Here is a 14,127-nt window from a genome sequence, read left to right as displayed (position 1 = left end):
ATTATTTATTGTAGTTCTGATTTTTTATACTGTATGTTGTTTTGATAGAAGGAGTCCAAAACCAATTTTTGCATGAAAAATTTCCTTGTTCTGAATACTGATTGCCTCAAAAACCTTTTTTGTTACCTCAAATTTTGATACCTCAAATTCCTTTTCCTTCTCAGCTAAAACCAGCATTTGGACAGAAAAAACATTCTCACATTATTTCAGATAATAAAATTTCCCAAAAATGAGTACGATTTCAGGAATAATCGATTTTTTTATGAATTTTAGTTTACAATCATCAATAATCTTTGATTGTCACTATCCTAATGTATAAAAACCTTTTATAAAAACCGTACATAGTACAGATTTACTGAACAATTTATTGTAGGAATAACTTCTCATTCAAAAGATATACGATAACATTGTTAACTATGTAACTGTAGATTTGTTCATTCTTGAAAGGATGATATAAAATTTGCCATCTTAAGGTGCGTACAGACTTTCGCTCTGCTCCGCAATCGAACGTCACTCGAGCAGATCGATTGATGATTGACCGGGGAGCGATTGCGGTTCCCGTAACGTTCATGATCGGAGCGATTGCGGAGCGACCGCGGAGCGTATATCTGTACGTACCTTTAGGTCTGCCATTCATTATTTTGAATAGGAAGGTAGTCATGTGATACAGAATTTCAAAAGAAAATGAATGGGGAAAACCGCACATCGATATCTCAAACCGTTCCAACGTTATTCATATTTAAAGATACTAATAAATTATACAAACATGAATTACATGAGTTTACCGTATTGGAAATCTAAAAAATCTAACCCATCAAATTTTACTTTCTTGAGTATTAGTAAATACTTGTGGTAACATTTACTCACATATCAACCACTTTTGATCGGATTGAGATATCGATGTGCAGCCATTCATTTTCTCTTGAAATTCTGTATCACAATAAATTATGTATCATATGACCACCTTAAAAAATTTTAAAAATAGAGTTTCATTCAAAATGGACCAACCTTTGGAGGAGAGTAGGAGAGTCGTTTTTCCAATTCAAATAAGATTCCCAATGAAAGATACTCTCAAATTACTTGTGAAATAAATATTGAGCTGCTTCTATTATTTTCACCAAGCCTGTATAATATAGACTGGGCTATTATAGAAGAGAGTAATTAATTATTTTTTACTGGAATACTGTACCCCAAACAAAAAAAAACAATTTTGTTCTGAAAATGGAGAGTGGTTTTCATAACAGAAAGTGGAAACAACTCAATATGAGTGACGAAATATTACAGAGTTACCCTTATTGTTCGGAAGCCACCCAAGCTTGAACATCTCTTATCATTATTTATATCATAACTCACGCACATTTATTAAAAGATGCATACTCATAAGCAATATAGAAATACAGATTTGAAAGTCTTTTCACTGAAAATGGCCTGATATGTAGATCTGGTAAGACGCTGTGCATAACAGGCGTTTTTTCAGACGAGTCGGCACAGCACCACAGAACAGGAAGTTGTAAGATTAGCTGATCAGGCATATCGAGAATCAGCCAACCGGAGAGTTTCCTGTGCTGAGGGAGTGCCTCAGATCTGCAAGATTTCAATCTGTCTAGTGAATAAGGTTTTGGCTTTTAAAAGGCAATATGTTAGGCCTGATATTATTTGAAATGTCGAGTTCAGGATTCTGAATATTTATTTATTATATGTCAGTCGAGTTCTGGATTCTGAAGCGATAGGACGTTGTTTTTCAAGTGCTCCGTTTTCTGTTGCTGCGCTACTCTACAGGTTGACAAGAGATAGCTTCTACACGTAAAGTTATTCAAGCTATTTTCTATTATTTACTCTCCATTTCGCAATAATTCACGTAATTTTTCTATTCTTTACATCCACTGTCCTTCTTCCTTTTGTCTGTCGTATTCCTCTTCCAGTTTCAGGGGCTTCCCATTTCAATATCAGTATAAAGTCGTCACAATAGCCCTCTTGACGCAATTTTCCTTTCAGCTTCCTTTTATTGCCATATTTACCCTGAATTCCGTATAACTAATTTCAAATTTCTTTTCCATAGTTTTTCGCTTTCTCGGCGCATATAATAGTTTTAATTGTTATCTATTAAACCGGTTCTTTCATAACATTGTTTGATATGGCTGATAAATCTGCATGCATATTGTGCAAGGTTGCAATTCCGGCGACTAGAAGCAAACTTGTATGTAGTGATTGTAAAAAACTAAGTCATCCTCAATGTGTTAACATGACCAAGGCAGACGTGGACTGTATTGTCAACGAGAGTCAGATTTGGAGATGTCCACCTTGTTCCAAGTTGAGGAGGCAGAGTATGAGAGCAGTGTCTTCTGCTGAGGATGGCAATGCCAGCGTATCACAGGTGATATTTATGCTAGAGGAGGCCAGAGAGGATAGGAAGCGAATGGAGAGTGAATTTAATGCTTTTTTCGAGTTTGCAAACAGTGAGATTGTCGACCAGACTAATACAATTATTAATCAAACTTTGAAAATAAACGAGTGCCTTAGATTAATTGAGGACTTGAAAAAGGAAAATACAAGCCTTAAGAGGAAAGTTTGTGACTTGATGACACGGCTCGAAGATGCTGAACAGTACACACGCTGCAATACACTTGAAATCTTTGGAGTACCAGAGACAAAAAACGAGGATGTGTATGAAACTGTAAAGAGTGTGTAATGCTCTTGATGTTAATATAACAAGAGAAAAAATTGACGTATGCCATCGACTGGGAAAACCTAAGGGAGACAATCGGCCTGCTGGTATTATTGTGAAATTTGTCAGGAGAGAGGACAAGTTCTCAGTGGTGGCGAGGAGAAAGGTTAAGCGTAATCTATCGACGCAGGACCTGGGATTCCAGCAGCAGGCAGTAGTCTACATCAATGAGAGTCTAAGTCCGGCGCGGAGAAGAATTTTTGCAGCAGCCAGGGAGGCTAAGAAGAAATATGACTTTATTGGAAAAATGTTGCTTCCACTATTCGGGTAAAAATAAGGAAAATTTAATTTTTCATTGTTTGTTTTCTCTCCATATAAAATTGATTTCTCTAGTCGGTCAAACGTGTTATATTACTTATATTATCTGATGATAGTGTATCGTAGAGGTAATGAATCTAATTGTGCACATTGGGTCAATCGATGTGCTCTAGTTGGTTTATCTCAATTGTTATGTAATGATAACATTTTCAGCATTGGAAAGCATAGTAATGGTGACGCAAATTTTATCACTCGGTTCAGAGCTTTATCAAGCTCCTTTATGATTGTGATGGCTATCCCAGTCGAATTGATAACGGAGTTTTGTAGCGGTCTATCGTTGTTTATTATCAATCATGTTAGTCTAAACATGAAGAAACTTTTTCTTCTATTAATAATAGGTTCTGGTGGAGCTGCTTTTGCCAAATTGATTTCCATTTGTTTTAAATATTCATTTATTTTTCTCCATTTATATCAAGTTTATGGAAGAGGGTGCAATTGTTGATTGATGCTAGTAATTTAAACTTCAAAGTTAGCGAATGAATACTTCTGAAACGACTCTTTTAAGCTCAATTGATGAAGTGAATGAGTTTTTTGATTCGGATTCTGGTATTTTGTTCTTCCATCAAAACATCCGAAGCCTAAATACTACCTAATTTTGATAATTTCCTTTCATACATTAATAATTTGATAACCAAGCCACATATAATAATTTTAAGTGAAGCCTGGTTGCAGGATATGAATGAATTGAATTTATATAATATTGTTGGCAATAAAAGCTTTGCTGGCGCTGGTTGTGTGATGGGGGTGTGGTGAGGCGGAGTTGTCATCTTTGTTCATTCTTCTATTACTGCCACTAATAAGGATTGCATTTGTTGCATTGCTGACTGACTGTCACTCACTGTTACTTTTTTGTAAATACAAGAATTATGTATTTAATGAGTTAGGTTTGTACAGATTTCACCCCTCGGTGATCGGCATACATTTATTGCCAGTTTTGATAGATTCTTGGCTACCACCAGGAGCTCAGATTTATATTGTATAGGGGATGTTAACCTGAATGTTAGTGTTTCGGATGTTTATAGTGATTCGTATCTAAATAATTGTCTCAATGGAAATGGTATGCAGCAGTTAATAGATATAGGGACGAGGGTAGTAGGGTCATCTTCAACCTGCTTCTTCCACTTATCGTATCGTTCAAATCTTCTTGTCATTGACAAAGTTGCTGTCATTTAAACCCTCATCACGGATTACCGGGCGGTGCCTTGTATTTTGCCTATAATTATTGAAAAGAGAAGGATTCAGCAGTCTGAATTTAGAAAAATTGGACCACAAGCGTTTGAGTACCTTATTAAAATATGAAAATTGGGAACCTGTCTTTGAAGAACCCGAAGCTAACAAAGCATTTGATATTTTTTATCAAATATTAAATAACTGTATTGTAAAATCACAAAAAAATATTAAATACAAACATAACATAAAAACATTAAAGCCCTGGATGACTCCCGGTTTGTCCAATGCCATTTATGTAAGAGACAAATTGCATAAAATGCAAAAAAATGATCCAAACAATTCGATCCTCAAAAGAAAATTCGTAAATATGAAAGATAAAATAAAAGTATGGGTGAAAGAGGCCAAACCTCTATTCTACTCTTCACAGTTATTCATTCAAAAACATAACCCCCGAGAAAAATGGAAAACAATAAAAACACTTTTATCAGAAAAAAACAATAATAAAGATACGGATATTGTGTTGCAGGAGAATTATTTTTAATTGCTGACAACCACCTAGTTTCTGACGTAATGAATAAATACTTTATTGAAATGCCTAAGAATCTTTCTGATTCTTTTCCTGCTTTACCCACCCATATTCAGGCACAATCTTCAGAGTCTTTCAGAATTAAAACTAGCCATAGATCTATTTTTCAGCCCTGTTACACTTGTTGAACTCAAAACATTTGTTGACTCTCTTTCTACTCGTAAAATTTCGGGTGACGATGTTGTGACTGCTAGAATCCTTAAAGATAACTTTTCTTCTATTTCTTCTGTTCTTTTATATTTGTTTAACTTGTCGTTTGTATCTGGTTGTTTTCCTGAAATACTGAAGTCGGCTACTGTTGTTCCCATCTTCAAAAAAGGAAATAACCTCAGTAAAGAAAATTACAGACCCATCTCATTATTACCAGTCATGTCAAAACTATTTGAAAAAATTATAAAAAGTAGATTACTTTCATTCCTCAGCGGCTGCAACTTTTTTTCGGCATGCCAGTTCGGTTTCAGGGGAAATCTTTGTACAGAAATTGCCTTACAGCATCTTTTGGGATATATATATTCAGGATTAAACAGTGGCTGTAGTGGCAAAACAGCGGGTATCTTCCTGGATATTAGTAAAGCATTCGATACAGTTAATCATATTCTGCTGTTCCGCAAGCTGGAGAGTGCTGGTGTAAGGGGAATTCCACTAGATTGGTTCAAGTCCTTCCTACAGGGTGGGAAACAGTATGTAAGGATCAGAAACGTTGCAAGTGAAGTATTACCCATAACTTGTGGTGTGCCGCAGGGCTCGGTTCCTGGTCCTATTCTCTTCTTAATTTTTGTAAATGATTTGTATAATGGTAAATTGAATGGACGGATAACTGCTTTTGCGGACGACACTGCTCTTCCATATAAAAGTAATAACCTTCAAGATTTACATCAGAAAATGCAGTCTGACTTGAAAAAAATATATGGTTTACATGTAACAAACTTAAAATGTAGTCAAAACTGATGTTTAGTCTTTCTGGAAGTGCTGACTTGCCTGCTCCACTGCGCTTTCACTCTCCGGTTTGTTCCTATTCTAACTGTGACTGTCCCAGTATCAGTCCAGCAAAGACTATCAAATATTTGGGTCTTTTACTGGATGAAAATCCTAATTGTAGGCAACAAATTGAAACTCTAAAGAAGTCTTTAAGGTTATATTTGATGATTTTCCATTGCATTAAATATTTGTGCGATTTTAATGTAATGAAGGAACTTTATTTTTCATTTGTACATTCCAAAATTGAATATGGAATCACATGTTGGGGAAGCTCCTATTACGCTAATCAGGATCCAATTATTAAACTTCAAAAAGCTTTTATAAGATTGATAACGGGCAGTAAGTTTGATGATCATACATTTCCACTGTTGTCATCTTAGAATTTTGCCTGTTAGGTTCCTATATGTATTTAAGGTTTTGTTATTGTTCTTCAATATAAGTGGAAATAGAGGCGTGACAATTGATTACTGTAAGCCTGTTACCGCACTTCGACAGACCAGGTGGACTGCAGCTTCCATAGTCAGATGTCCTAAACCCAATTGCACTTTTTTTCGTAAAACGTTCATTTTCCTGGCACCTGAATTTTATAATGCTTTGCCGCTCGAGGTCAAGAATGCCATTGCTGCTTGTAATTGTGGAAATAAGATTAAGAGATTAATTAAAATTTGGCTTTCGTCGCTCACTCCCGAAGTTCTAGAGTGTTTGTTCCTAATTATTGTTTGATCCGTCTATTTTTCTCTCCATTCTGTTATCTTGCTTTCTTTTTTCTCCTCTTTATTATTTTTTTTGTATTTTCCCTGCTCTTCTCACCGTTTTTTTCGCAATATAAATCAAATCAATAAATTAATCTTTTCACACAATTTGAATCTCTATTTTTTAAATGATTTTCTTTTGCTTTCTATAATTTGCATAATATCTTTAATAATTGAATACTAATTTCTTATTTTGATTACAGCCCAAAAATGTTTTTATTTTTTATCTCTTTTTATTCTTTTCTCTTTTTTCAGTCCACTCTATTTCTTTAGTAAAATAGTGTGTTAGACTCCCTCCAGCCGTCCGTAAGTTGCATCTTACGTGCTGGTTTGTATTTTTTCTCAATAAAGTAATATTAAATTCGTGATTCGTTACTATGCAGCTCTGTATATTATAAACTTGTTCATTTGTTTTTGTTCTTGTTTTTGATATGCATGTATTTTACATTCTCTTGTTTTGAGCTTATATTGAGAATAAAAACTTCATTCGTTCATTCAAATGTTGATTTTGAGATAATAATTGGTAACGAAATATCGGTAACGATTAAATGGTAACGAAAAGTTGAAGTATTCGCACATTTTAGATATTGAAAATGTTGGATGTAAAATGTTGTTTGATTGTTTTACTTGGATTTACGAATAAATCAGTACCAATTTCAGATCTGATAGATGCATATGACAAGCATAGTGACAGTGTGGATCTACGTCACATATTGCGAACTGGCACAAAGCTGCAGAAGCCGCGATTGTCGATAGTAAAACATTGTTCCATTGAGTTTTGTTGGCGGTCACGTTTTCATCAATTGATAAAAGGTGTGTAACCATTTTGTAGCGTTAAACCAATTATTGTGTCCAATCAAAAAGTGTTGATGATCCATTTATCACACAAAAGGAGCTTTTCATGACACGTAGCCCACATTTTATTCGAAATCAGATTCAGCTCACATTTTGAGTCGTTTAGTGTGAATAAATATTGGAGGCGTTGAGAAGTGTTTGAGTGGTGAGTCGCTGGTTATCTGTCAGCAGAAAATGGAATTTTTTAGCAGAGATTGGATTCTGTGCTGAAGCCAATATGTCACGTGCATATGAAATCTGGGAAAATGGTGCCATAATATTCATCACCATCACAACGTCTGGTTGTAATTCTCTTCGTCATATTTTGCATCCGTAGATTGAATTCCTAGATGGATGTGGAGTGAGCGAGTGAGATTATTCATAGAGGCATATGCTATTACAGCAACGAGTGTAAAAATATTGTATTTTATCATTTTTCACTAAACCAAACTCCCTCTTTTCGTCCTCCAACATCATCATTCGATTGACATACTGTTCAGTAACCTACAATTTTTGCTTACCAGAATAATGAGAAAAACACTCATTTGAATTTGATTTACTCAAATTATTGATCATGTTGAGGATGTTTCCATATTATAAATAATGAGATATAAGAGAGTTTATTGAGTAAAGGATTTTTTACTCAATATATCAACCAATTTGTTCTACCAATCATGAATACGAATCTTTTATAATGAAAGTATATACCATCCCACTTCTGTGTAATAATGAATCGCCTGTAATATTGGAAAAAGAATAATATACATTTTGATTGAATAGCCTAACAGGTAAAGTTGAGGATGGGAAGAATCGTTTGATGATAAAATTGCTTATTTAAAAAATTCTATCCTAACAGTCACAGATAAAATATATCGAGGAAGACGAGTCTTCTGAACGATGAAATAAATCAATTATCTGAGTTTGTGTGATATTGCAATAGTCTATTGGAAGAACAAACAATAACATGGAAGAAAACACGTATCTAGGAGTCATTGGAAATGAAAACTGAGAAATGAAAAGTTGTGACGGAGTCAAAAGCAGAATTATTAGGAAAGCAAAGGAAAAAGTAACTTGAGAACATCTTTGAAGAGAAGAAACTTTTCGTCTTGAAACATAAAAATCTTGACTTTTGCTACAGAGCTTCGAATGTTGAGATGATAGAAGTTAACAAAAGTTCAAAACTGATTTCTTGGGATGCGACCTAATACTTCATCTTGAAATCATATGATTTTTTATTCTGTATAAAGTTTGGTATGAACATTAATCGAGATAACGTATACGATTTCGAAATGCAGTTGTTACAACAAATAGGAAAGAAAAACGTAATTTTCTAGATAAATTCTGTATATGGTGTTTATATAATGAGCAATATAGAATTATAATAGTATATTCTATTGAATATCATATCGTATTCCAGAATATCATCTCTTCAGTTATGCGAAGAGCATTGCTTGAAGATTGTGGGAACTGTTTAAAATATCATTGATCTGGAGTAATTCAATGTTTACTTTTTATTATAAAAGCAATGAATGCAAGGTATAATGAAATATCAATGTTGTTGTCACGAAATTGATAGTATAGTTGAAATTGATTTCCTTCATGAATTAAAATTGATTGAGTTGTATTTCAAGAAATAGATATGAAATAACTGCATAACAGATTAACACACATAACCGGAATAATAAGCAGAGTGAAAGAGGATGTCTTTATAGCCGATCATGTATTAATATTATAAGATGTCTTTTGGAGTAGGTAAACTGTTAGATAAGCTTTGTTATTTCCATATTTGGGTGAAAGACAAAAAAAGTTAACGGGACAGTTTGACTCGAGTACATTCCCTTGTAAGTTTGATACTGGAGTGTGATTATCAGTGAATAGTTGTAGCTTGTAATAAGTGTACACATCAATGTAGACAATAATATTGTTCTATTCAATAATAATCTTCCTTGTTTATATTCAAGCATCCTTCTTCACCATTCTGTTTGAGAACCAATGCCGTAGAATGTAGATGATGCTTTATTTCCGATAATAAGAATAGCCAATTTATAGATCAATATACCACCTGGAAGATTTTGAAAGAGGAATGAATGAACTCCATTGCATTCGGCTAATATGGGCTGGAGAGGAGTGGAAGAGTTCGCACGCCATAATATTGATTCTGCATTATTCCCATCAGCTGCCATTTCATACTACCGGTAATGAAAAGCTTCATTATGACAACAATGCTCAACCATAGGAATCGGAAATCGATTATTTCCTTTGTCACAGATTAGAAACATTCAAGTGGAGAATTGTGAAGGAGTTCGTCGTAAATTGGAGTTTTAGGTTAAAAATATAGGGGTACGTGTAATTAGTTAAAATTAGCCTACAAAAAAAAAACATAAGAGAATTTTCACTCTAAGGATTGAGTTTTCTATGAGTAAATAAATATATCCTTAGAGCACTGAGCATTTTGAGCAAGACAAATTGACTGAAATAATTCATTATGAAAATTGAAAAAAATCAGAATATAAACATTGAAAAATAGTGAGAGAACCAATTGCAATCAAATAATGCTGTTTAAAAATGAAAAGATTTTAAGAACCCATTAATATCGCAAATTGAATATTGTAATTGTTGTTCGAGCAATAGAGACATTGTTACGAGGCAATTAAAATACTGCTCTTGGAATTGAGTAAATTGAAGTCCAAATGATAACTGGTGTTAATTATTCATCTGACAAACAAGAAAGATAAATTTTATGAAATGCAATTACATTCAGAATAGACAATTATTGCTGTTGACGAGTTTGTAAAAAAGAATTTTTCAATAGAACTAATCTTCTGTACAAAAAAAACTAACTAATTTTGCCTCAGAAATTATTTTAGATACAGAAATTAATTATTTTGAAAATATATTTTACTCGTATCGCCTAAAAGTAATCAATTTTCACATTTTATTTCCTTTTTTAAATTTGCGTCTCTTAATTAGTATTAAAAGTTGTGCACCAAGTGTTTGAAAACGTTTTTACTTTTAGAGTCCTTTTTTCAAAGTATTTTTATTATTTCGAGTTACCGAAATTGGAAAAACGTTTTTTATAATTTTTACTTTGAGATATATGAACATCTTTGAAGTGATCCATTTCAGAATTGTTAGCAAATAAATTCATGAAATTCTAAGGAACATTCTCCAAGATATTTATATCAAATGTCATATTTATATACATCCAATGACATATTTAATTTCTCAGGTATCAATTCTAGAGAAATTTATTCCATTTTGAAAAAAATAACCGAATTTCAATTATTTTGAGTTACGTAACACAGAATAATGGTAAATGGAATAGAAATTAAATTTAGTAAAATACTTTTGAAACAAGTCAGTTGTCAAATGCAAATTTCAAAGTGAGCTTGAAATGTTTAGAACCAATTATTAAATTCAAATCTAACGAAGAAAACCAAATAAAAATATTGCAGAAACATCTTTAGAATTTGAAGCATGAGATTATGTTCTAAATTATATCTTGAAGTTGGAAGATGTTGTATTAATTCTGAAGTATACAGTGGTACGGTATACAGTGTTTACCAGCTGCCTACCAACACTCTAGGGCATTGTTCCTGGGTAAAAAACATTTATAAATATCATATTTAAATTGTCCGGAAGTCTTTAGTTACTCACACAGCGGCCATTTTGCTTTTTTCACTTATTATTTTTTTTAAATAATGGTTAAACATACGAAATTGAAACTTTGCATAATTATTTTTAACAGCTAGAAAAAGCTAAAAAAAATTATGATAATTTTTCAAAATCATAAAACAAAATGGCGGCCATTTAAAATGTTGTCTTTTGAATAACTCAGAAACCGTTGGTTTTACAAAATAATTACTAGAATAACTTTTTTCAGTAACTTTAATCACCTATCGATTGGTACCAGAGTTTTCAATATTAACTGAGCAGCCTTAGTGATAGGTGACCACTGAAAGTTTGTTGTAGTGCAAACCAATGCATGTTGATAGATTCGCCTCAATGATGCAACAATCTCTATGTGCATTGCATGTTAATAGTAAAGCGATTTTAGATCATTTCAAACAATAAAATAACGTTACATAACCCTCTAAAGGTGGGTCACCAACCACTAAAGCTGCCATATCTCAGTTGATATTGGTCCAATCTAAAAACTCTGGTACCAATCGACAGGTTAAAAAAAAAGTTTACTAAAAAATTTTTTCTTGTATTTCTTTTTGTAAAACCAACGGTTTCTGAGTTATTCAAGAAACAACATTTTAAATGGCCGCCATTTTCTTTTATGATTTTGAAAAATTATCATAATTTTTTGTAGCTTTTTCTAGCTGTTATAAAATGATTGTGCAAAGTTTCAATTTCGTATGTTTAACCATTATTTAGAAAAAATAATAAGTGAAAAAAGCAAATTGGCCGCTATGTGAGTAACTGAAGACTTCAGGACAATTTAAATATGATATTTAGATATGTTTGTTACCCAGGAACAATGCCCTAGAGTGTTGGTAGGCAGTTGGTAAACACTCTGTATAATATAATGTGTTTTAAGGCTGTACATACAACAGGCTAGAGAAATTTGTTACTCGTGATATATTTTTCAAAGTATTCCGATTTGTATACTTTCAAGTCTTAAAAATAAAAAAATTCCCAGGGAGATTTTTTACCATCATTACTTTTTGAGATATGAGCGTCTAAAGTTTAAATTTTGGGACAGATCATTTCAAATTCGGTAAGACATGAATACATGGAATTTTGAGGATATATCCTTCATGATATTGTTGATTGAATAAAACGAAAATTTCCTGAAATTTCAATTTTTGAGAAAGTTATTCTATTTTTAACAAAATGACCAAAAATTACTAATTTCAAACATCTCCAAATTGGGAAGAAGAAACACACCAATATTCACGCCTAAACAACAATGCAATCAAGTAAATAACACAGTGGGTGGTGACAGTTACTTGAAGGAAGAATAATGGAGAAACTTCTATAATATCTGCTATCTTCAATTTCAATTGAGGAGGAAAGAGAAGTGTTAAATGCAAGTGAAATGATGAGCTTTCGTACACCCTCTTGATAGATAGATAATTGCCTTCACTTATCACACTTTAAAATATTACAAGTTAGTTAATAAGGATAGGGAAACAATATTCTTACATTTGTTAATATTTGTGATGAAGAAATCTTTGAAATTTTGAGTGACTTTAGAAGGTATGATAATATGTGAATAATATCATGAAGATAGTATAATATGCTGATATATCTCAGGTTTAATCACATTATTATCACAGAACAAAATGTAACTTTCATCACCAGATTGACAATTGCATTGCAAATTATGGGGTCATGGATAGTGATTATCACCTTCAATAATCGGTTTCCAATTATCAAGTGACTAAGATAAACCCAATTGATTGGGTCGATCATAAATATATATGATTTGAAGCAAGTGAGTCACTGGAAGGAATATAATTGTAGCTGAGTAAATAAGTGCAATATCAGAATCATTGTACCAAAAACTTAAAATCAAACGATTTGGCAACCCACTTGCCAACATGAACAGTAACATGTGAAAACATGTGAACAGTAACAGGTTGTTCAACATTACAAAGGTCTTTTTAGAATACTGTTTATCATAACAGAAACATTGGTGACAATAAATTGTATAGGCCTATACGGAACATAAAATTTTTCAAATCCATGAGAGAACTCAATAAACAATATTTTTTGAAACTCCAAAAGTCAACTAGAGAAAGATGGTTGTGATAACAGGTCCAACAAAATTCAGTTGCCTAACACTTTAAAGGAATCTTCTTCGAATACCAAAATATTATTTGTAGCTAACAAAGAAAAAATGTGAGAAAAGTAGAAATTCGAAAACTATGAACCAAAATTAAATTATCTTAGAAACTCAACTTGACAACCGGGAAAAGCGTGGGTGGTATAAAATGTCGCCCAATTTTCAGATCAGAATATTATTGTTTAAAGGTGATCCGTCTTCCAAATATCAATAAAATAATTTGTAAATAACACAGATGGCTTGACGTGTGAAATGTTTGAAATTAGAAAACAATAATTGAAATTTGGGTGGATCAAGGTACCTACAACATTACATCATATTTCAATGTCAACAGTTACAACTTAGAGGGGTTGTGTGTTTTGGGCTAGGTTAGTTTTTCATTTATTCACTCATTTTGAAAATGTGTGTAAGTTAACTTACTGTGTACAATGTGTCTGCCATCATGATGCATTTCGCAATGGGCGGATCTTGTATAACGCGTACTCTTTGGTTCATGTCCCGGTATACACTGGCTGTGGCTGAGAGGTGAGAGCTGAGACCGGCGGCAGCGTGTGCTGGCGCTAAGCCAGTGTTTAACGGCAGCACGAATCGGCGCCGTCGACTCCTCACTCATTGAGCAGAGCTGGATTCATGGGTCTACCTCAATTTTCCATTCATTGTTCGATGCTTTTCATCATAAAGCTGCTACAGTACCATTCACATTCGCCAAACCTTCACCTCAACAATTGCTAAGAAACCTGTCAAAACATCACACAAATATCTGCAACTTGGGTGAAAACTATATTTGGACATTAAAACAATAATGTGTAGTCTTCTTGTATCTGATATGAAAATACTCAAAGTATATACGGCTAAAATTGGCCATTGTAAAAGTATTGCAAACTACATTTATCATTTGGTGTATAATGAAATAATAGAAGAGATATATTAAATTGATAATTATTTAATTATGAACTAGTTATTAGGA

The 14,127-nt window shown here is 33.0% G+C and overlaps 1 protein-coding gene across 1 annotated transcript in view; it reads right to left on the bottom strand.

The window, feature by feature from the left end:
- LOC111051089 (b(0,+)-type amino acid transporter 1-like) overlaps window positions 1–13,893 on the bottom strand; it is a 121,881-nt gene extending 107,988 nt beyond the window's left edge. Inside the window, exon 1 of the mRNA XM_039432552.1 lies at window positions 13,581–13,893. Within this exon, the coding sequence (XP_039288486.1) occupies window positions 13,581–13,773 (193 nt within the window). The 5' untranslated portion in view covers window positions 13,774–13,893. The remainder of the gene's footprint in view (window positions 1–13,580) is intronic.
- Between the last annotated feature and the right edge of the window lie 234 nt (window positions 13,894–14,127).

Source organism: Nilaparvata lugens, chromosome 7, assembly GCF_014356525.2.
Source record: "Nilaparvata lugens isolate BPH chromosome 7, ASM1435652v1, whole genome shotgun sequence".
In the NCBI taxonomy this organism is placed as follows: Eukaryota; Metazoa; Arthropoda; class Insecta; order Hemiptera; family Delphacidae; genus Nilaparvata; species Nilaparvata lugens.
Note: the sequence above shows the minus strand (reverse complement) of the source record. Positions and strands in the feature narration are given on the sequence as shown.